Below are 22,819 nucleotides of genomic sequence, written 5' to 3' on the forward strand. Positions count from 1 at the left end.
ATGACTCAGTTAGGAGTCATTGAGCCCTCTGATAGCCCCTGGGCCTTGCCTATAGTCCTTAGTCCTAACATGGGCCGAATGGTTCTTATCTGCCGTCACATTCTATGTTTCTATGAAAGATGGGACCACATGGTTTTGCATGGACTACAGGTGGAGAAGACCACCACTGACGCCTACCCGATGCCCCGGGTAGATGAACTCCTGGATCGCATAGCCAGGGGACGCTACTTAACTACAATAGACCTGTGTAAAGGCTATTGGCAGATTCCCTTGGCCGAGGATGCTATCCCCAAGTCTGCATTTGTTACCCCGTTTGGCCTGTACAAGTTTAAGGTCATGCCATTCAGGATGAAAAATGCCCCGGCTACTTTCCAACGTATGGTGGACAGGCTCCTCGATGGCTTCCAGGATTTTGCATGCGACATTGCGATCCACAGTGGGTCTTGGGAAGAACACCTGGTTCACGTAGGGGTGGTTCTGGACAAGATTCAGGCTGCAGGCCTGACCTTGAAGCCAGAGAAGTGCCATGGCTGAAGTGCAGTATCTGGGACACAGAGTAGGGTGTGGGAACCAGAGACCAGAGCCAGCCAAGGTAGAGGCAGTAGCCAACTGGCCCACACCCCGCACTAAGACCCAGGTGCTAGCCTTCTTGGGGACCGCAGGGTACTATAGACGTTTTGTCCACGACTATAGTACTATAGCCAAGCCCCTGACTGACTTGACTTGTGAAGCCACGTTTTAAGTCCTCAAGCAAAACACTTGTTAATGCCCCTGTCTTGGCTGCCCCAGTACCTAACAAACGTTTCCTTGTCCACACAGACGCTTCCATGTTTGGACTGGGTGCTGTGCTGAGCCAAGTCGGGGAGGATGGAGGAGAGCACCCTGTCGCATACCAAAGCAGAAAACTATTACCCCGGGAAGTGAGCTATGCGGCAGTGGAGAAGGAGTGTTTGGCCCTGGTTTGGGCACTTAAAAAGTTAACCCCCTATTTGTACGGACAGGAATTTTCACTAATCACCGACCACAACCCATTGGTCTGGCTTAACTGGGTCACAGGAGACAATGACAGGTTGCTGCAGTGGAGCTTAGCCTTACAACTTCACCATCAGCTACCGACCTGGTAAGCAAAACGGCAATGCTGATGGGTTATCCCGGCAAATAGACGTCACTCTGGCCTCCTAGTTCCGGACACCCCCAAGTTGACCCGAGAAGGATCAAGCCGGGTCTGCCGGAGTGTCCCACAAAGAGGGAGTCATGTGACAGACCTCTCTTTGAATTACTTTTACTTTATGCTGGTTCGTCTGTTTGTTCGGTTATTGCCCTGTCCGTACGGTCCCTATGCTTTATTCTCCTTATGTTGAAAGAACTACCGAACGTCCGGCCACCCAGCAGGGAAGTGTGCTGCTTGTTAACCTCTTGGCCTCATTATGTTGTGGTTAACCACAGACACTTCCTATTGTCGAATGGTCGGCTAGGTGGTCGTCGTTCGTATGAACGAACGCGTGGCGGTGGCCATCTTGGACATGCAAACGCCCAGCGGTGTTCGTCAACGAATCTATGGAATGAAAAACTGACACTATTTTCAGACGAACACCGCTGAAGCCGCCGATCTTCCTTCATCTCTTTATCCATTCATACGAATGCCGTATCGTTCGGTAAATTTCTATGCGAACAGAGCCACCCTAGATAGCTATCCCATGGAGCCCATTCATATAACGAAAGACTATGTGAGAGACTTTGGCTCCACGGCGATTGAACTGTGTGTATAGGATCTGAACGCTATTCGGTAATATTGTGCGCTCAGATCCAAGCTATTTGGGTATATGTTGAATGTGGGGATTCTGTTCGGGAGTTTTAGAATTATATATTTTTATGTATTTTTATTATGCCTTCTAAAATGGAGTTTATTCTCTATCCTCTCTATAACTTCCCAATTATCTCCAGGATAGAGAGGGTCCTATACTGTGTTAATGGGGGTGTTTATCCCTGTACTACTGTGATTGGTCAATGCAACATTTTGTCACAGTTTTCCAGCAGGTCCCCTATTGGAGTGTCCACCTGGTGGGAGACCTGCATAAAAGGAGGGCAGGTAGCCCAGATTAAACAGATTCCTGCTTGACCCTCAACACAGAGCCTCGTCTCGTACTTGGGGGGATTATTCGTGTGTTTTCCTGTTCGGCTGTTTGGAGTGTTCGGTAGCTGCCTTTATATTCGGGAAGGGAACATCTTTGACGGCGTTAACCTCTTCTATACCCGGGGTGCCGTTACAGCCACCTTTTTGTAATAATTTGTGCTGCAATCCCAATACAAATAACGTTCCAGCTAATGACACTCTCAGCCATCCCATTGCATTTTTTGATAAAGTTGGCAATTAAATATAGCCTGAAATTTGTGTTTGTGTTCAGCAAAATAAAAGAATATATATATAAAAATCTACATATGGAAAAATAAACAGTCCCATTGGGAAATCATATGAGACTGCCTTTCTTGGGGCTTTTGCCTACTCACTGCCCCAGCAAGTCTGGATAAACTGCCAGCTTTGCTAAAAACTTTGTGCCAGATTCAGCCCTCTTAGTCTGTTGTGAACTTCTTGTTGGCGTCTTGTGAGCTCCTGTTCAAGCTAATCTGCTGCCATCATCCTCCAGAGATCGGAGAAGGTCTTCGTGTCCACAACCTGGAGGAATCAGACATATGTGTGCCGCCGCCAGTACCAGGAGAGAGCCGTTTGTTCCCCTCCAGTTCCCACACGGGTTGCGTCCTACATGTACCGGGCGTCCTGCATCATCAGCGTGTCATGGCTATCGTACGTGGTCACATTATCGCTCCCTCCCACCTCAGACATCCATTCTTTTTTATTTTAATAAGCTTGTAATAATTTATTTTTATTTTTCAGGTACTTACTTTTTTGTTCCCTCTTCACTATTATTAGGGTGAGGGGGTAGGTAGGGTATTTATTTGTTGGGGGGATGACTTTGGGACCCCTAGTGAATTTTGCGGGTAGTTATTTTTTATATTAGCCCCACCCATCGAAAATGGGTGGGGATTGGGGGGACAACAGGTGATAAGGTTGGGGGGGACAACCTTATCACTTAGAGGTCCCTACCTGCTGCTTATAGGTTATAGTTGGGGTATGAGGGAGGAAACAGTTTCCCCCCTTATCACTTAAGGGGGCTCCCGTCCGTCGCTAATGGGTGGAAGATGGACACTAGGTCCGCCCTCCTGAATCTTACAACAGCCCTCACCCACTGACCACGGGAAAAGGCAGTGGGGAACACAGGGATGGCCACCCTATTTCTTCACACACTGGCCATCGGTTTTATTTAACACTCCCCCATTCGATGCCCACAGGTGGCACTCATATGCTTTTAATTTAGTTATTTTTATGTGGCAGATTTTTTAACTATTACACACTCTACCCACTGGGTACATAAAACGAGTTTAATTAAAGTTGGTGCTTTGTGCTTCTTCTGAATCCTATACTTTGTAACAGATACGAATGAAAAGCAAAGATTTTAATGCGGACATGAATGCATCCAGGCAATAAGCTCAGGATTTAGTAAATATGAGAATGTCGGAATTCTGTCATTTTAACCAGATTCTCTCCTTTCAGTTCAGTGAATAACCCAATGGAGTTTTAAGTTTGCACTAAAGATAAACAATAAACAAAATCAAATGTAAAAGAAACGTCTTGTTTTTCTGTCTGCTGTTTTATTTTCTGTTTCATAGTTAACCCGTTCGGATTCCATCAGAAGGCTATTCCAGGTATCTACTACCCTTTCTATATCACTGTTACTGCTCCCACTGGAAGGTTATTCCAGGTATCTACTACCCTTTCTATATCACTGTTACTGCTCCCACAGGAAGACTATTCCATGTATCTACTACCTTTTCTATATCACTGTTACTGCTCCCACTGGGAGGCTATTCCAGGTATCTACTACCCTTTCTATATCACTGTTACTGCTCCCACAGGAAGACTATTCCATGTATCTACTACCCTTTCTATATCACTGTTACTGCTCCCACTGGAAGGCTATTCCCGGTATCTACTACCCTTTCTATATCACTGTTACTGCTCCCACAGGAAGACTATTCCATGTATCTACTACCTTTTCTATATCACTGTTACTGCTCCCATTGGGAGGCTATTCCAGGTATCTACTACCCTTTCTATATTACTGTTACTGCTCCCATTGGAAGGCTATTCCAGGTATCTACTACCCTTTCTATATCACTGTTACTGCTCCCACTGGAAGGTTATTGCAGGTATCTATTATCCTTTCTATATCACTGTTACTGCTCCCACTGGAAGGCTATTCCAGGTATCTATTATCCTTTCTCTATCACTGTTACTACTCCCACTGGAAGGCTATTCCAGGTATCTACTACCCCTTCTGTATCACTGTTACTGCTCCCAATGGAAGGCTATTCCAGGTATCTATTACCCTTTCTATATCACTGTTAGCCATTACTGCTTCCACTGGAAGGCTATTCCAGGTATCCACTACCCTTTCTGTATCATTGTTAGCTGTGACTGCTCCCACTGGAAAGCTATTCCAGGTATTTCTATTTTCCACTGGAAGGCTATTCCAGGTATCCACTACCCTTTCTATATCATTGTTAGCTGTGACTGCTCCCACTGGAAGGCTATTCCAGGCTATTCCAGGTATTTCTATACCACTGTTACCGCTCCCACTGGAAGGCTTTTCCATGTATCTACTATCATTTCTATATCACTGTTACTGCTTCCACTGGAAGGCTAATCGAGGTATCTATTACCCTTTCTATATCACTGTTAATGCTACCACTTGAAGGCTATTCCAGGTATCTACTACCCTTTCTATATCACTGTTAGCCGTTACTGCTTCCACTGGAAGGCTATTCCAGGTATCCACTATCCTTTCTATACCACTGTTACCGCTCCTAGTTGAAGGTTATTCCAGGTATCTACTACCCTTTCTATATCACAGTTACTGCTCCCACTGGAAGACTATTCCATGTATCTACTACCCTCTCTATATCTCTGTTACTGCTCCCACTAGAAGGCTTTTCCAGGTATCTACTATAATTTCTATATCACTGTTACTGCTTCCACTGGAAGGCTAATCGAGGTATCTATTACCCTTTCTTTTATCACTGTTACTGATACCACTTGAAGGCTATTCCAGGTATCTACTACCCTTTCTATATCATTGTTAGCTGTGACTGCTTCCACTGGAAGGCTAATCCAGGTATCTACTATAATTTCTATATCACTGTTACTGCTTCCACTGGAAGGCTAATCCAGGTATCTACTATCATTTCTATATCACTGTTACTGCTTCCATTGGAAGGCTATTCCAGGTGTCTACTACCCTTTCTATATCACTGTTACTGCTCCCACTGGATTGCTATTCCAGGTATCTACTACCCTTTCTTTATCATAGTTAGCCGTTACTGCTTCCATTAGAAGGCTATTCCAGGTATCTACTACCCTTTCTATATCACTGTTTCTGCTCCCACCGGAAGGCAATTCCCGGTATCTACTACCCTTTCTACATTACTGTTACTACTCCCACTGGAAGACTATTCCAAGTATATACTACCCTTTATCACGTTTAACCCTTCCACTGGACGGCTATTCCAGGTATCTACTAGCCTTTCTATATCACTGTTACTGCTCCCACTGGAAGGCTATTCTAGGTATCTACTACCCTTTCTGTCAAGCAGTGATTCAGTAAATGAAATGCTCTTTGTATCGGATGGTTTCTGTTTGCTGAGACATAGTTACTCAATATGATACAAACTTGTCAGGTAGCTGGTACAGGCGGCAAGGTTGGGAGGGTGTGTGGATTCCCAGGTGAGGGAAGAGAAGGGGGAGGAACAAGAGACTAATTATGAGATGAGAACCTGTTCGGCACCCTATCAGGCTGGGCAGCCAATCTCTGACCTCCTCGATGAATATGGCGAGTCAATGTCAGAGAATGCAAATGTCACTTTGTGTCCTGAGAGCATTCACTCAACTTTACATCCTCTCCCCAAACCCACCCTGTCCAATCCATGGCCCCCACACTTCTACTGCGTTCTCTGCTGCTCCTGGCTATTGTTCCAGCTGTCACTTCCCAGGAGAACATCTTCCAGAGGGTGCTGCTGTCCCTGTTTCCCCCAGGACAGACTGCGCTGAACTCCAGCGGAGTGGAGGTACTTATACAGCATCTGGAGGACCGTGTGCAGTGTGGGAATGAGACGTGTGAAAAGGTGAGCGATGCGGCACAAACCGAGTGCAAAACACTCCTGGCACCTAATAACGAGAGCAAAGTTCATCATATGTAGTGATAAAGCAAAACGAGGATCAGAGACTGACTATTACCGTTACTAAACAACTTCTATAATGTACAAATAATGGCTACAGTTATAGGGTGAGGGGTCCTGTAATAGACCAGTGATAGGTACAGTTATAGGGTGAGGGGTCCTGTAATAGAGCAGCGATAGGTACAGTTATAGGGTGAGGGGTCCTGTAATAGACCAGCGATAGGTACAGTTATAGGGTGAGGGGTCCTGCAATAGAGCAGTGATAGGGACAGTTATAGGGTGAGGGGTCCTGTAATAGACCAGTGATAGGTACAGTTATAAGGTGAGGGTTCCCGTAATAGACCAGCGATAGGTACAGTTATAGGGTGAGGGGTCCTGTAATAGACCAGTGATAGGTACAGTTATAGGGTGAGGGGTCCTGTAATAGACCAGTGATAGGTACAGTTATAGGGTGAGGGGTCCTGCAATAGAGCAGTGATAGGTACAGTTATAGGGTGAGGGGTCCTGTAATAGACCAGTGATAGGTACAGTTATAGGGTGAGGGGTCCTGTAATAGAGCAGTGATAGGTACAGTTATAGAGTGAGGGTTCCCTTAATAGACCAACGATAGGTACAGTTATAGGGTGAGGGGTCCTGTAATAGAGCAGCGATAGGTACAGTTATAGGGTGAGGGGTCCTGTAATAGACCAGTGATAGGTACAGTTATAGGGTGAGGGGTCCTGTAATAGAGCAGCGATAGGTACAGTTATAGGGTGAGGGGTCCTGTAATAGACCAGTGATAGGTACAGTTATAGGGTGAGGGGTCCTGTAATAGACCAGTGATAGGGTGAGGGGTCCTGTAATAGAGCAGTGATAGGTACAGTTATAGGATGAGGGGTCCTGTAATAGACCAGTGATAGGTACAGTTATAGGGTGAGGGGTCCTGTAATAGACCAGCGATAGGTACAGTTATAGGGTGAGGGGTCCTGTAATAGAGCAGTGATAGGTACAGTTATAGGATGAGGGGTCCTGTAATAGACCAGTGATAGGTACAGTTATAGGGTGAGGGGTCCTGTAATAGACCAGCGATAGGTACAGTTATAGGGTGAGGGGTCCTGTAATAGAGCAGTGATAGGTACAGTTATAGGATGAGGGGTCCTGTAATAGACCAGTGATAGGTACAGTTATAGGGTGAGGGGTCCTGTAATAGACCAGCGATAGGTACAGTTATAGGGTGAGGGGTCCTGTAATAGAGCAGTGATAGGTACAGTTATAGGATGAGGGGTCCTGTAATAGACCAGTGATAGGTACAGTTATAGGGTGAGGGGTCCTGTAATAGACCAGCGATAGGTACAGTTATAGGGTGAGGGGTCCTGCAATAGAGCAGTGATAGGTACAGTTATAAGGTGAGGGTTCCCGTAATAGACCAGCGATAGGTACAGTTATAGGGTGAGGGGTCCTGTAATAGACCAGTGATAGGTACAGTTATAGGGTGAGGGGTCCTGTAATAGACCAGTGATAGGTACAGTTATAGGGTGAGGGGTCCTGCAATAGAGCAGTGATAGGTACAGTTATAGAGTGAGGGTTCCCGTAATAGACCAACGATAGGTACAGTTATAGGGTGAGGGGTCCTGTAATAGAGCAGCGATAGGTACAGTTATAGGGTGAGGGGTCCTGTAATAGACCAGTGATAGGTACAGTTATAGGGTGAGGGGTCCTGTAATAGACCAGCGATTGGTACAGTTATAGGGTGAGGGGTCCTGTAATAGAGCAGCGATAGGTACAGTTATAGGGTGAGGGGTCCTGTAATAGACCAGTGATAGGTACAGTTATAGGGTGAGGGGTCCTGTAATAGACCAGCGATAGGTACAGTTATAGGGTGAGGGGTCCTGTAATAGAGCAGTGATAGGTACAGTTATAGGATGAGGGGTCCTGTAATAGACCAGTGATAGGTACAGTTATAGGGTGAGGGGTCCTGTAATAGACCAGTGATAGGTACAGTTATAGGGTGAGGGGTCCTGCAATAGAGCAGTGATAGGTACAGTTATAAGGTGAGGGTTCCCGTAATAGACCAGCGATAGGTACAGTTATAGGGTGAGGGGTCCTGTAATAGACCAGTGATAGGTACAGTTATAGGGTGAGGGGTCCTGTAATAGACCAGTGATAGGTACAGTTATAGGGTGAGGGGTCCTGCAATAGAGCAGTGATAGGTACAGTTATAGAGTGAGGGTTCCCGTAATAGACCAACGATAGGTACAGTTATAGGGTGAGGGGTCCTGTAATAGAGCAGCGATAGGTACAGTTATAGGGTGAGGGGTCCTGTAATAGACCAGTGATAGGTACAGTTATAGGGTGAGGGGTCCTGTAATAGAGCAGTGATAGGTACAGTTATAGGGTGAGGGGTAATGTAATAGAGCAGCGATAGGTACAGTTATAGGGTGAGGGGTCCTGTAATAGACCAGTGATAGGTACAGTTATAGGGTGAGGGGTCCTGTAATAGAGCAGTGATAGGTACAGTTATAGGGTGAGGGGTCCTGTAATAGACCAGTGATAGGTACAGTTATAGGGTGAGGGGTCCTGTAATAGACCAGCGATAGGTACAGTTATAGGGTGAGGGTCCTGTAATAGAGCAGTGATAGGTACAGTTATAGGGTGAGGGGTCCTGTAATAGACCAGTGATAGGTACAGTTATAGGGTGGGGGGTCCTGTAATAGAGCAGCGATAGGTACAGTTATAAGGTAAGGGTCCTGTAATAGACCAGTGATAGGTACAGTTATAGGGTGAGGGGTCCTGTAATAGAGCAGCGATAGGTACAGTTATAGGGTGAGGGGTCCTGTAATAGACCAGCGATAGGTACAGTTATAGGGTGAGGGGTCCTGCAATAGAGCAGTGATAGGTACAGTTAAAGGGTGGGGGGTCCTGTAATAGAGCAGCGATAGGTACAGTTATAAGGTGAGGGGTCCTGTAATAGACTAGTGATATGTACAGTTATAGGGTGAGGGGTCCTGTAATAGAGCACTAATATGTACAGTTATAGGGTGAGGGGTCCTGTAATAGACCAGTGATAGGTACAGTTATAGAGTGAGGGGTCCTGTAATAGACCAGTGATAGGTACAGTTATAGGGTGAGGGGTCCTGTAATAGACCAGTGATAGGTACAGTTATAGAATGAGGGGTCCTGTAATAGACCAGTGGCAGGTACAGTTATAGAATGAGGGGTCCTGTAATAGACCAGAGATAGGTACAGTTATAGGGTGAGGGGTCCTGTAATAGAGCAGTGATAGGTACAGTCATAGGGTGAGGGGTCCTGTAATAGAGCAGTGATAGGTACAGTTATAGGGTGAGGGGTCCTGCAATAGACCAGTGATAAGTACAGTTATAGGGTGAGGGGTCCTGTAATAGACCAGTGATAGGTACAGTTAGAGGGTGAGGGGTCCTGTAATAGACCAGTGATAGGTACAGTTATAGGGTGAGGGGTCCTGTAATAGACCAGTGATAGGTACAGTTATAGAATGAGGGGTCCTGTAATAGACCAGTGGCAGGTACAGTTATAGAATGAGGGGTCCTGTAATAGACCAGAGATAGGTACAGTTATAGGGTGAGGGGTCCTGTAATAGAGCAGTGATAGGTACAGTTATAGGGTGAGGGGTCCTGCAATAGACCAGTGATAAGTACAGTTATAGGGTGAGGGGTCCTGTAATAGACCAGTGATAGGTACAGTTATAGGGTGAGGGGTCCTGTGATAGGTCTGTGATACTCATACACACTGCACATTACTGAGTTTTATTGCTGTGGAGCTCTGTGATATACTTGTACACACTGCACATTACTGAGATTTATTGCTGTGGAGCTCTGTGATATACTTGTACACACTGCACATTACTGAGATTTATTGCTGTGGAGCTCTGTGATATACTTGTACACACTGCACATTACTGAGTTTTATTGCTTTGGAGCTCTGTGACATACTTGTACACACTGCATATTACTGAGTTTTATTGCTGTGGAGCTCTGTGATATACTTGTACACACTGCACATTACTGAGTTTTATTGCTGTGGAGCTCTGTGATATACTTGTACACACTGCACATTACTGAGTTTTATTGCTGTGGAGCTCTATGATATACTTGTACACACTGCACATTACTGAGTTTTATTGCTGTGGAGCTCTGTGATATACTTGTACACACTGCACATTACTGAGTTTTATTGCTGTGGAGCTCTGTGATATACTTGTACACACTGCACATTACTGAGTTTTATTGCTGTGGAGCTCTGTGATATACTTGTACACACTGCGCATTACTGAGTTTTATTGCTGTGGAGCTCTGTGATATACTTGTACACACTGCGCATTACTGAGTTTTATTGCTGTGGAGCTCTGTGATATACTTGTACACACTGCGCATTACTTAGTTTTATTGCTGTGGAGCTCTGTGATATACTTGTACACACTGCGCATTACTGAGTTTTATTGCTGTGGAGCTCTGTGATATACTTGTACACACTGCACATTACTGAGTTTTATTGCTGTGGAGCTCTGTGATATACTTGTACACACTGCACATTACTGAGTTTTATTGCTGTGGAGCTCTGTGATATACTTGTACACACTGCGCATTACTGAGTTTTATTGCTGTGGAGCTCTGTGATATACTTGTACACACTGCGCATTACTGAGTTTTATTGCTGTGGAGCTCTGTGATATACTTGTACACACTGCACATTACTGAGTTTTATTGCTGTGGAGCTCTGTGATATACTTGTACACACTGCACATTACTGAGTTTTATTGCTGTGGAGCTCTGTGATATACTTGTACACACTGCACATTACTGAGTTTTATTGCTGTGGAGCTCTGTGATATACTTGTACACACTGCACATTACTGAGTTTTATTGCTGTGGAGCTCTGTGATATACTTGTACACACTGCACATTACTGAGTTTTATTGCTGTGGAGCTCTGTGATATACTTGTACACACTGCACATTACTGAGTTTTATTGCTGTGGAGCTCTGTGATATACTTGTACACACTGCGCATTACTGAGTTTTATTGCTGTGGAGCTCTGTGATATACTTGTACACACTGCGCATTACTGAGTTTTATTGCTGTGGAGCTCTGTGATATACTTGTACACACTGCGCATTACTGAGTTTTATTGCTGTGGAGCTCTGTGATATACTTGTACACACTGCACATTACTGAGTTTTATTGCTGTGGAGCTCTGTGATATACTTGTACACACTGCATATTACTGAGTTTTATTGCTGTGGAGCTCTGTGATATACTCATATGAAGACAATGTGCAAGAAGGGTGAGCTGGACACTTTTGTTGATAGAGTTCAGATTCATTGAGTTATTTAACAGTTAGAATTTACAGACACTTTACATTTTATAATATAAACTTTATACAAAGAGACGGTAAACAAGGAGCATGACTCAGTCTCCTGGCACAGCGCCTGATTCTTTACGTAATTCTGTACAGTTAGGGGAGATAATTTCAGGTTGGACAGGTTTGGACTTCCTTGTAAATTCTCTTGTGAAATGAAGCACAATATACAGATTGTCACTACCCTTAACATGTAATACTTTAATGTCCACGTAATTGTACACATCCTTGAAATATGCAAAGTCGCCTTGTCGGCATATGCAGAATAAAAAATAAATAAAAAGACCCAAGGATACTCAGACACCTTATGTTTTGGAAAATAATCACAGCTTTATTAACAATGAAAACATATCAATTATTAAAAGGTCATTGTCAACATATTTAACATAAAATCTCAGCCCCAACTCTTAACAATTCGACCCTGACAATGACCCCAAGTATTAACATATATTAACATAAATAACATCTAACCACGTAAACCATATCCACCGAGGGCATGTTCCACCATGTAGTGGTATACCAAGACACACCCTACACACACCAGCTTCAGAGCTACCGACAAGCTTGAACCAACCACCATATTTCACAATGTAGGGGTATATCAAGATACACCCTACACACACCAGGTTCGGAGCTACCGACGAGCTCGAACCAACCACCATATTTCACAATGTAGGGGTATATCAAGATACACCCTACACACACCAGGTTCGGAGCTACCAACGAGCTCGAACCAACCACCATATTCCACAATGTAGGGGTATACCAAGATACACCCTACACACTCCTGGTTCGGACCTACCGACAAGCTTGAACCAACCAAAATCTATCCAAACCTAACAGTTCTTAGTGAACTTAGTGAACTTAGTTACTTAGTGAACTTAGTTACATCTGGGCAAACAACCTACACCCCAACTTGTTTATCCATACCCCGCCGCCGTGACCAAACGGAATCCACAACCTGCTTAAAGGGAGGGAGGGTGGGACAAAGCAGGTAAGTGAGGATTAATTAAGATGTCCTTGATCTAAAATGGCCGCTATTTATACTCCCATAATCCAAAAACCCCACCCCCACTTTCTATAGCCAAACCCCCACATTAGCCCCTCCTATGTGTCTCCTAGCCATGTCAAGGCCCATTCCACTTAGCTGTTGTAACGGAGCTCCGTGTACTCCGACCGAGTACCCTCCATTGATGGATGCTCCTAGCGCTCTCAGAGGACTCCAAGCACTGCAGACGACACCACAACCACCGCAGGCTCCACAACCGCCGTAGCTTAACTGGAGCCGCGCCGTCTTCCTTCCACCCTGAAATGAACCTCCAGCATTCAGGACCGTGTGGGGAAGACCTCTCCTCCAGGAGAGCGTATCCGGAACAAGCTCTTAAAAGAGCTAAGTGATTAAGCTCAGGGGAATATGCAGAGCATAGCAATCCCCAGTGTGATTCCCTCCAATAACGAGACAAGGCTACGTTTTGAAGGGTCAAGAAGAACTGAGGACTGGAATACCCAGCCTGCTTTTTATTAGGATTCAGTACAGAAAGAACACACCCAGGGGGAGGCATAAAATCACCAATCCTGTACAGGGTACCACCCACACATCCCCTCCCCTCAGATAACCAGTTAACATAATTAAAACGTACATTATTTTACCCAAGTTCTGGATGTACCCCAAAAACAGGGGGTACAGCTTTAAATCTGGTATCCCCAGATAGCCCTTGTTCAGGGGACCAACATACCTAAAAATCAGTCAATTCGGATAAATGGTTCGGGAGATACAGGACCGCACAGACCAACTAAATAGTTCCATGAGTTTTGGCCTTGCGGTCGGTCTCCGTTCGCATGGTGAAAAGACACGAAAATCTTGCCATCCATTCGAATCTTTATGGTCGCTAGACTCCCCATAGTCCATTAAGTCTTTCTACCGAACGGTGGGACGTTCGGTAGTTTCAGTACGAATTTATGGAGGTCTGGAGGACTCAGCGGTGTTCGCCTGTTCGCGTATCCGTTTTTAGTTCCATGCGGTTACAGGCAAACACCGCTGTTCGTGCGCAAGATGGCCGCGAACACGTGTAAAGTCCCGAAATGGCGGCCACCTATTCAGAGCACAAAGAATTCGTGTGAAATCATACCAACGGCTGCATTCTCCAGTAATGGTATTTCCATGCAATATATATTCGTATAAATCCCCCGGCTGTTCGGTTATATTCGCAGTCCAGACCTACAGCATAGTTAAAGGGCTAGAGTCAGCCTAATACAAATCCATATGCCCAAATATAGTGTTTAAAGTGCAATATGTCCCGGGGCCATAGTCGCAGGGGAGGAGGCAGGCGAGCAGGCCTCTCCAGGACAAAGTGGCGAAGGGCACTTCGTCACAGCTGTGCTGCTCCATGGGCTACAAAACAAACGCAAAAGCTAGAATTTGAGCTTGACTTTTGTTCAACCGATATATAACTCATTCACATTATTATCATTATTTTATTATTTCTATAGCGCCAGCAAATTCCAAAGCGCTGTACAATGGGTGGACTAACAGACACGTAATTGTAACCAGACAAGTGGACAACCAGGAACAGAGGGGTTGAGGGCCTGTTTAATGAGCTTACATGCTTACATTAAGTGTAATCACAGTTAATATAGATCATTTTAGGGACAAACTGGGCTTTAGTTTGATATCCAGTAATTATATAGTAGTTATTATTTAAAATGAATAAAATACAGGGTAGGCTAAAGTTCAGAGTAGGTTTTAAGGAGTCAATAACGTTTTTGTATTAATAAATCAATTTCACTTATATTAGAAACACTAAATGATATCTTTTAAATTAACTCCATTTGCAGCTTCGCAAAGTCGGCTCTTTCGATAGCATTGTTTGTAACATTAGTTAATGTTTGGGGATCAAGCGCTCAAATTTCTGCACAGATATTCTCCTTGAGCTGCGTGAGAATACACGGTTTCTACACATACACCCGCTCCTGGAGCCCATGGAGCAGCGTAGCCAAGGGGAGTGGGCCTTGACATTGCCAGGAGACAGGCATCTAAGGGTCAGTGGTTAGGGATTGGTTTAAGGAAATGGAGTGGGGTGGAGTTATAAGAGGAGTATAAGTAGTGGCCATTTTAGATCTAGGGATCACTTTAATCTAAGTTGCACTTACCTGTTGTTGTCCTACCCACCCTCCCTTTGCTTTCAGGTGTTTCCCATTTGGTCACGGCGGCGGGGGATGGAGAGTAAAGTTGGGGGGAGAAAAGTTTGAAGTTCAGGGCTAATAGGTAGGCCTTGACTGGTTTGTGTCAGGGTCTTACCTGAGTTGGGAGTCTTTAGTGCAGATATGTTGCTCACCCTTGCAGATAGCCACAGGCCAAGGTGGTCAGGTAAGAATTCATCTGGGGGGGCCATGCAGGATGAAGTTACAAAACGCAGCACAGGCAAGGACTCAAACAGCAGGATAGTCAAGGGATAGCCGAGGTCAAAGGATGCCAGAGGACAGGAACAACGAGGAATAGCCGGAGTCAAGGGATGTCAGAGGTCAGAGTAAACAATGCCAGGAGCCGGGGTCAATATGAAGCAGAGAATCAATAGACAGGAACACTGGTACGGAACACACAACAGGATCAAATACTTGATCCAGATCACAGGGCGAGGCTGAGTCTATATACCCTGCTGATGTCTGATCAGGGTCAGGTGAAGCACAGCAGTAGTCTGGGTAGGTTATTCATTACAGTCTGAGTACCCTTCTGTATTACAGAACGGGGACATGGCTGGCAGCTTCTAGACTGTATCTCTGAGTTGACCGGATAAGTCCGTAGGGCACCCGATAGAAGAGGTCTTTGCCTAGGTGGACAAATTGGGCAGAGAGAAATGAAATGCCCTCTTTCTCCACAATAGAAACATAGACCATGGCCTCTCCTCTGGTCTTTTTCCTCACGTGTCACTTTGCAGTGGACGAGTCCTATTTGCATAGGTTCCTCAGGGTCAATAGGAACACAGGATACCTCTGATGTTCTCCTAGGAATAGGATCGTAAGGAGGCAACACTGGGGTGTAGCGTTGGTACTGACTTTCTTGGTTTCTAAGAATCTGTGGTCTTGCATTGTGAGTCCATAGCAGTAGTGAAGGATTCCCAGCTGACAAGGACAGGACTCTTCATCATCAACATTTGGTGAAACCCATTCTTTGATGCGTCCAGACAACAGGTTGATAGCCGCTCGGACTTTGATGAAATCTGTGACATATGTTCGAGGCTTTAAAGAAAACAACACCTCACAATCCATCTTGAAGGACTTAAAGGATGTGCGGCTACAATCAAATCGATCGGGCATGATGACAAACGGTTCAAGATAAGCAGGTTCCGGGGATGGGTGTACTGCTCCTTTAAGAAAAATTTTTGCTGCAGCTCTGAAACAGTCTGGGCCAGGCTGGACACTTGCTGGAACAGGGGTGAGCTCATCTCTGCGGACTCCATATTGATCAAGTCTTATGTCAGGGCTTACCTGAGTTGGGAGTCTGTAGCGCAGATATGATGCTCACCCTTGCAGATAGCCACAGGCCAAGGTGGTCAGGCTGAGTTTATATACCGTATATACTCGAGTATAAGCCGACCCGAATATAAGCCGAGGCCCCTAATTTTTCCCCAAAAAACTGGGAAAACTTATTGACTCGAGTATAAGACTAGGGTGGGAAATGCAGCAGCTACTGGTAAATTTCTAAATAAAATTAGATCCTAAAAAAAATATATTAATTGAATATTTATTTACAGTGTGTGTATAATGAATGCAGTGTGTGCGTATGAGTGCAGCGTGTGTGTGTATGAGTGCAGCGTGTGTGTATGAGTGCAGCGTGTGTGTATGAGTGCAGTGTGTGTATGAGTGCAGCGTGTGTGTGTATGAGTGCAGCGTGTGTATGAGTGCAGCGTGTGTATGAGTGCAGTGTGTGTGTGTATGAATGCAGTGTGTGTGTGTATGAATGCAGTGTGTGTGAGTGCAGTGTGTGTGTATGAGTGCAGTGTGTGTATGAATGCAGTGTGTGTATGAATGCAGTGTATGAATGCAGTGTGTGCAGGGCCGGTGCAAGGATATTTGCCCCCCCCATATGTCCTGACCTCCCCTCCTCCTCCCTCAGTGGTCCTTACCTCCCCACCCCCGTGTTCCTTCACCCCCCTCCCCCAGTGGTCCTGACTCACCCCTCCCCTAGTGGTCCTTACTTCCCCCTCCCCTCCTCTAGTGGTCCTTACTTCCCCCTCCCCTCCCCTAGTGGTCCTTATCCCCCCCTCCCTCCCCTAGTGGTCCTTATCCCCCCCCTCCCTCCCATAGTGGTCCTTATCCCCCTCCCTCCCATAGTGGTCCTTATCCCCCCCTCCCTTCCTCCCATAGTGGTCCTTATCCCCCCCTCCCTCCCATAGTGTTCCTTTTCTCCCCCCCTCCCTCCCATAGTGGTCCTTATCCCACCCCCCTCCCTCCGATAGTGGTCCTTATCCCCCCTCCCTTCCATAGTGGTATAGTGGTCCTTATCCCCCCCCTCCCTCCCATAGTGGTCCTTATCCCCCCCCTCCCTCCCATAGTGGTCCTTATCCCCCCCCTCCCTCCCATAGTGGTCCTTATCCCCCCCTTCCCTCCCATAGTGGTCCTTATCCCCCCTCCCTCCCATAGTGGTCCTTATCCCCCCCTCCCTCCCATAGTGGTCCTTATCCCCCCCTCCCTCCCATAGCGGTCCTTATACCCCCCTCCCTCCCATAGTGGTCCTTATCCCACCCCCTCCCTCCAATAGTGGTCCTTATCCCCCCCCTCCCTCCCATAGCGGTCCTTATACCCCCCCTCCCTCCCATAGTGGTCCTTATCCCACCCCCTCCCTCCCATAGTGGTCCTTATACCCCCCCCCCTCCCACAGTGGTCCTTATACCCCCTTTTTTTTATTTTTATTTTTATTATTATTATTTTTTATTATTATTTCTTATTTTATTTATTTTTCGTCCCCCCTCCCTGCTTGATACATGGCAGGGAGGGGGGCTCTCCTTCCCTGGTGGTCCAGTGGCAGTTCAGTGGGGGGGAGAGGGGGGCTGGCAGAGCTGTACTTACCTGTTCTGCAGCTCCTGTCAGCTCTCTCCTCCTCTGCGCCGTCCGTGCAGCTCCCTCTGTCAGCTCACACTGTAAGTCTCGCGAGAGCCGCGGCTCTCGCGAGACTTACACTGGGAGCTGACCGAGGTGCTGAACGGACGGCGCGGAGGAGGAGAGAGCTGACAGGAGCTGCAGAACAGGTAAGTACAGCTCTGCCAGCCCCCCTCTCCCCCGGTCTGTATTATGGCAATGCAAATTGCCATAATACAGACCTTGACTCGAGTATAAGCCGAGTTGGGGTTTTTCAGCCCAAAAAATGTGCTGAAAAACTCGGCTTATACTCAAGTATATACGGTACCCTGCTGATGTCTGATCAGGGTCAGGTGAAGCACAGCAATAGTCAAGGTACAGCCCCCAGTGCTGTAGACAAGCCAGGAAGAACAGGACCGGTATGGCTTAAAGATAAACAAAGCTGCTGTGGCTCAATGGTAGAAAGCAGACCCAGGACTGCCAAGTTTGCAGGTTTGAATCCTGACAGTTTTGGTAGTTTCAAGCTCATATGTAGCTCCAAACCAAGGTGTGTATACTTGTGGTGCCCTTTGGTGGCAATGGTCATGTTTCAATATTAAGTTAAATGTTACAATGTGTGGGTATTATGTTATGTGGGAGTGGGTCATTGTCAGGGGGTTAAAATTGTAAAATGCAGGGTGGTAATTGTGCAGGCCAACGTTGGCCTGCTGTTGACAATGACCTTTATATTTTATGTTAAGAATCAATAAAGCAGTGATATAAATTTTGCCAAAACTATGGTGTCAGTGTTTTATTGGTAAATGGGTAATGGTGGGGTTTATGCATATGCCGACCAGGCGACCGTGCACATGTCAAGTTGCCCCATCCTGTTAAAACCACATTTCAGGATGATTTTACACTACAGGACGAAAAAAAATACCATGGAGGGCTCCGCACAGACTGAGCTCTGCAGGGCGGGGGAAGGCTTATAAAGCCTTGCCACGCCCTGCAATTAGGCTAAGAACACTCTGATTGGCTGGTTTAAGCCAATCAGAGTGCTCTTTGTCATTTTACACAGCGTGGGAAAGTTCTTTGGAATTTTCCAACGCTGTCTAAAATGACAAAGAGCACTCTGATTGGCTTAAACCAGCCAATCACAGTGTTCTTAGCCTAATTGCAGGGCGGGGCAAGGCTTTATAAGCCTTCCCCGCCCTGCAGAGCTCAGTCTGCGCGGAGCCCTCCATGGGTGAAGATGGATTATTTTTTTTTATTTTTTTTAAATTGCGTCGGTTCTTATGGCTTTTTATTTGGCCTTTTTTGGGGCTGAAAAAAGAAGATTTTAGAAAAAAGAAGACGTCAAATGGTAAGTTGAATTTTTCTTTACAGGTTAGTTATTTTATTCCCCCTCACTATTTTTTAGGCTGAGGGGGGGAAGTAGGGGGTAACTTCTTGTGGGGTGGGGGGTTGGGTGACTAGGGGCTTGGGGACAGTAGGTCCCCCCCTTATTTTTTTTTTTTTAGGGCCCACATCCACCGCTCAGCGGTGGAGGCCAGGGGGGGAGGACAGTAGGTCCCCCCCCTCATTATTTTTATGGCCCCCACCCACCGCGCAGGGGTGGGGGCCAGGGGGGGAGGACAGTAGGTTCCCCCCTCATTATTTTTATGGCCCCCACCCACCGCGCAGGGGTGGGGGGAGGACAGTAGGTCCTCCCCCCATTGTGATTTATGGCCCCCAACCACCGCGCAGGGGTGGGGGCGACAGTAGGTCCCCCCCTCACTATCTTTATGGCCCCCACCCACCGCGCAGGGGTGGGGGCGGGGGGAGGACAGTAGGTCCTCCTCCCATTGTGATTTATGGCCCCCACCCACCGCGCAGGGGTGGGGTGGGGGGGAGGACAGTAGGTGTGTCCCCCCCCAGTGTGTATCAGGGTCCCTGAGGACAGGTGTCAATCCATATCTGCCAAGTGACCCTATGTAGGGGGAACAGTCCCTATTCTGCTCTGAGTCAGTGTCTGGGGGGAAGTATCTGCAGTAACACAGGGTGTCTGGAATGAGTATCTGCAGTATCACAGGGTGTCTGGAGGGAGTATCTGCAGTAACACAGGGTGTCTGGAGGGAGTATCTGCAGTAACACAGAGTATCTGGAAGGAGTATCTGCAGTAACACAGAGTGTCTGGAGGGAGTATCTGAAGTAACACAGTGTAGCGGAGATACAATATTCTCCCGGTTATCTCCGCTTATAATCCAAGTGAGGCTCAGGAACAAGGCAATTGTAAATCCACAGGCAAGGTTTCCAGCAGGCAAAGTAATACAGCAATATCCCCACAGCAATCCCAATAACTGGACGACACACAGTTTCAGGAGCAGAACTCAGGGCTGGCACATCCAGCCTGGCTTTTATTTCCATCTTACACATATAAGACCGCCCACAGGGGAGGTGTAAAATAGCCAATAGCATAACGGTTGCAACCCACAGATTCTCTCCCCTTAGCCTGAGAGGTAATCCACTTATTATACAGTTTAAAACATAACTTTTACACAATATTTATAACTTCTACAATATTCGTGTCACAAACATAAAACATACATTTTCTTAATCAGCATACTTCAATTAGTAACACTCTCAAAAAATCATCCCAATCCCTCCAGTATATCAATAGTTAGCTGGAGGTCCCTTTATGACCGACCGCAAGCACATTTTCCTGCCCAAAACAGTTCCATGGATTTGGGCTGTGCGGTCGGTCAATTTCTGGCATAAAAATGGCCCGTTCGAAGTGTTGCCAGTACATCGACTTTAGTCGAAGTGTCGAAGTGGAGTCGATGGTAAGGGTCGGCGGTGTTCGAAGTTAAAATGGCCGCCGCCACGTGGTCCTTTGTTCGATGACGTTCACTTCGATGACTTCTACAACTTCGACTACTTCGGCACTTCGACGGCATCCGAAGTGCCCATTTAAAGGGTGTGGAATTCCTGATTCCTAGGATTTGTGTGACGAGAGCAATCTCGCCACATTGCATTGGAGGAGCCTGGTTGCCCGCCTGCTGCCTTTGGACTATGGACCAGACTTTAAAAGACTTTATTTTCCCTGCAGAAAGGCTTATTCGTGCCTTTCTGCTGGGGTGTTCGGTAGATTTTATCTACCAAACAAACTGCCGAAGGAGCGACCACCTGGGAGCTGGAGTGTGCCGCCAATTTACCTCCCTGAAGCTGCGGTTAACCGCAGCTTAATTGACAAATACAGGGTGATCTTTGTTCGTTTCCCGAACACGTGGCAGCGGCCATTTTAAAAGTCCCGAGCGGCCAGCGGTGTTCAGCGCTTACACCATGGATCTAAAAACGGACACTTATTTGCATGAACACCGCTGAGCCGTCCGCCGCCTGGTTCTTATTCGTACAGATCTAACGAATACATGTTCATCCGGTACTTTTGTTATGTGAATGTGTTAACCCAGATAGCTGTGCCATGGAGCCTATTTGTGTAATTAAAGACTTTGGCTCCATGGCAATTGAACTGTGTGAATAGGATCTGAGCGCTATTCTGTAGTTTTGTGCGCTCAGATCCCAGCTATCTGGGGATGTGTGACATGTCTGTGTTTTATGTATAAAATATGACTTTGTGTATTTTAAAGTGTTTTTTTTTTTTTGGTTTGTAAACACAACTTTTTATTTATTTTCCCCTTTCTTTTTCCTCCTCCATTAGTTATTAAAACTACACTCTACAAAGTCCAGACACCAATACAACTTAATGGAACCTCTGGTCACCAATACAACTTTACGGTGGCACTATCTTTTGACTGGGTTGTAATTTCAATGAACAAAATATCAAATACACTTAAATGATCACTCAAGGAACTAAAACCACTACATGACAATTCATTTGTTATTGCCCTTGGAGTCCACAGGACTCCACATTTGCATTTGTAACACTTAAAGGGAAACTGTAGGCACCATTTTGAACCTAGCGCTGCAGTACCAGAGAACTGAAGTGTTTACGTTGCAGCACTAAGTCTGCCCTCAGTGGCTGTCTCCCAGACAGCCACTAGTGGGCTTCCGGAATCGTAACTGACTTTTGGTCCATTATCTGACGCTGGACGTCCTCACGCTCTGCATGAGGACGCCCAGCTTCCGATTTTGCCCAATAGAAAAGCATTGATTCAAAGCTTTCCTATAGGGAGGTCTAGTGCGTGTGCAGCATTTGCCGCGCATGCGCATTAGACTCAGCTCGTTGCGGGTTCTCGTTTTTTAATTCTTTATTTTTTCGTGCAACAGGTTGTACAATCAAGCCCGTGTTGCCCCAACAGCAGGCACAGGCATGGTATAGCATAACATATACATGTCGAAATACAGTCGCATATTTTAATAATATAGGGTGTTTAACGTATGGTCTTCAGTAGTAGTTATAAGAAGTCATGCATGTTACTGAGCATAAAATAGAAAACACTGAAGGGTAAGAGGATACATAAATGTTACCCTTTTAAACTGTGTTGTTGCGTACCCTCCTGGTATAGATAGGAACTGAGGAGGCGGTCTCAAGGGGCCACAAGTATTTTCCATGTTAGGGGTCTATGGGCATCTTTTTATTCAGTGTAGATGCTTAGGTATCTGATCCCTGTGGCAAACCTAGCCACTTCAGACTACGGGAATAGTTCCCTAAAGGTTGTCCTACAAACTGCTAGTATATTGTAATTACATGTATTGTGTATTCTGCCGGTAAATGTATGATTGCATGTTGTCTATGGTATTCCCATGCTAGCAGCCGAAAGCCGCTAGCATTTGAATGGTCGTTTCACGAACCACCACTTTACCGGCTGTTCGTGAAACGAATTATGTACCGAACGCAAGCCCACACACTTAGAGGCGTGTGGCACCAATTACCCGGTTGCAACATTGTTGCAATCGGTAATTAAGTGGATTCTTAGGTGGCCGTCGTTCAGCTACCGACCACGCGGCGGTCGGCCATCTTGAATCCTTTGTCTCCCCCAGCGGTGTTTTTTGTCGTCGAGTGCATGGAACCAAAAACGGCTACTCGACGGCACGAACACTGCTGTACATCCAGGCGGTTCGGGAGCTCCGGTCTCCTTCTATTAGGAGACCCATTGACGTT

General features: G+C 46.2%; 1 protein-coding gene across 1 annotated transcript in view; it reads left to right on the forward strand.

The window, feature by feature from the left end:
• Nucleotides 1-5,904: 5,904 nt before the first annotated feature.
• SLC39A4 (solute carrier family 39 member 4) overlaps nucleotides 5,905-22,819 on the forward strand; it is a 176,198-nt gene continuing 159,283 nt past the window's right edge. The window contains exon 1 of the mRNA XM_063450893.1: nucleotides 5,905-6,237. Coding sequence (XP_063306963.1) covers nucleotides 6,040-6,237 — 198 coding nt within the window. The 5' untranslated portion in view covers nucleotides 5,905-6,039. The remainder of the gene's footprint in view (nucleotides 6,238-22,819) is intronic.

This window comes from Pelobates fuscus, chromosome 4, assembly GCF_036172605.1.
Source record: "Pelobates fuscus isolate aPelFus1 chromosome 4, aPelFus1.pri, whole genome shotgun sequence".
In the NCBI taxonomy this organism is placed as follows: Eukaryota; Metazoa; Chordata; class Amphibia; order Anura; family Pelobatidae; genus Pelobates; species Pelobates fuscus.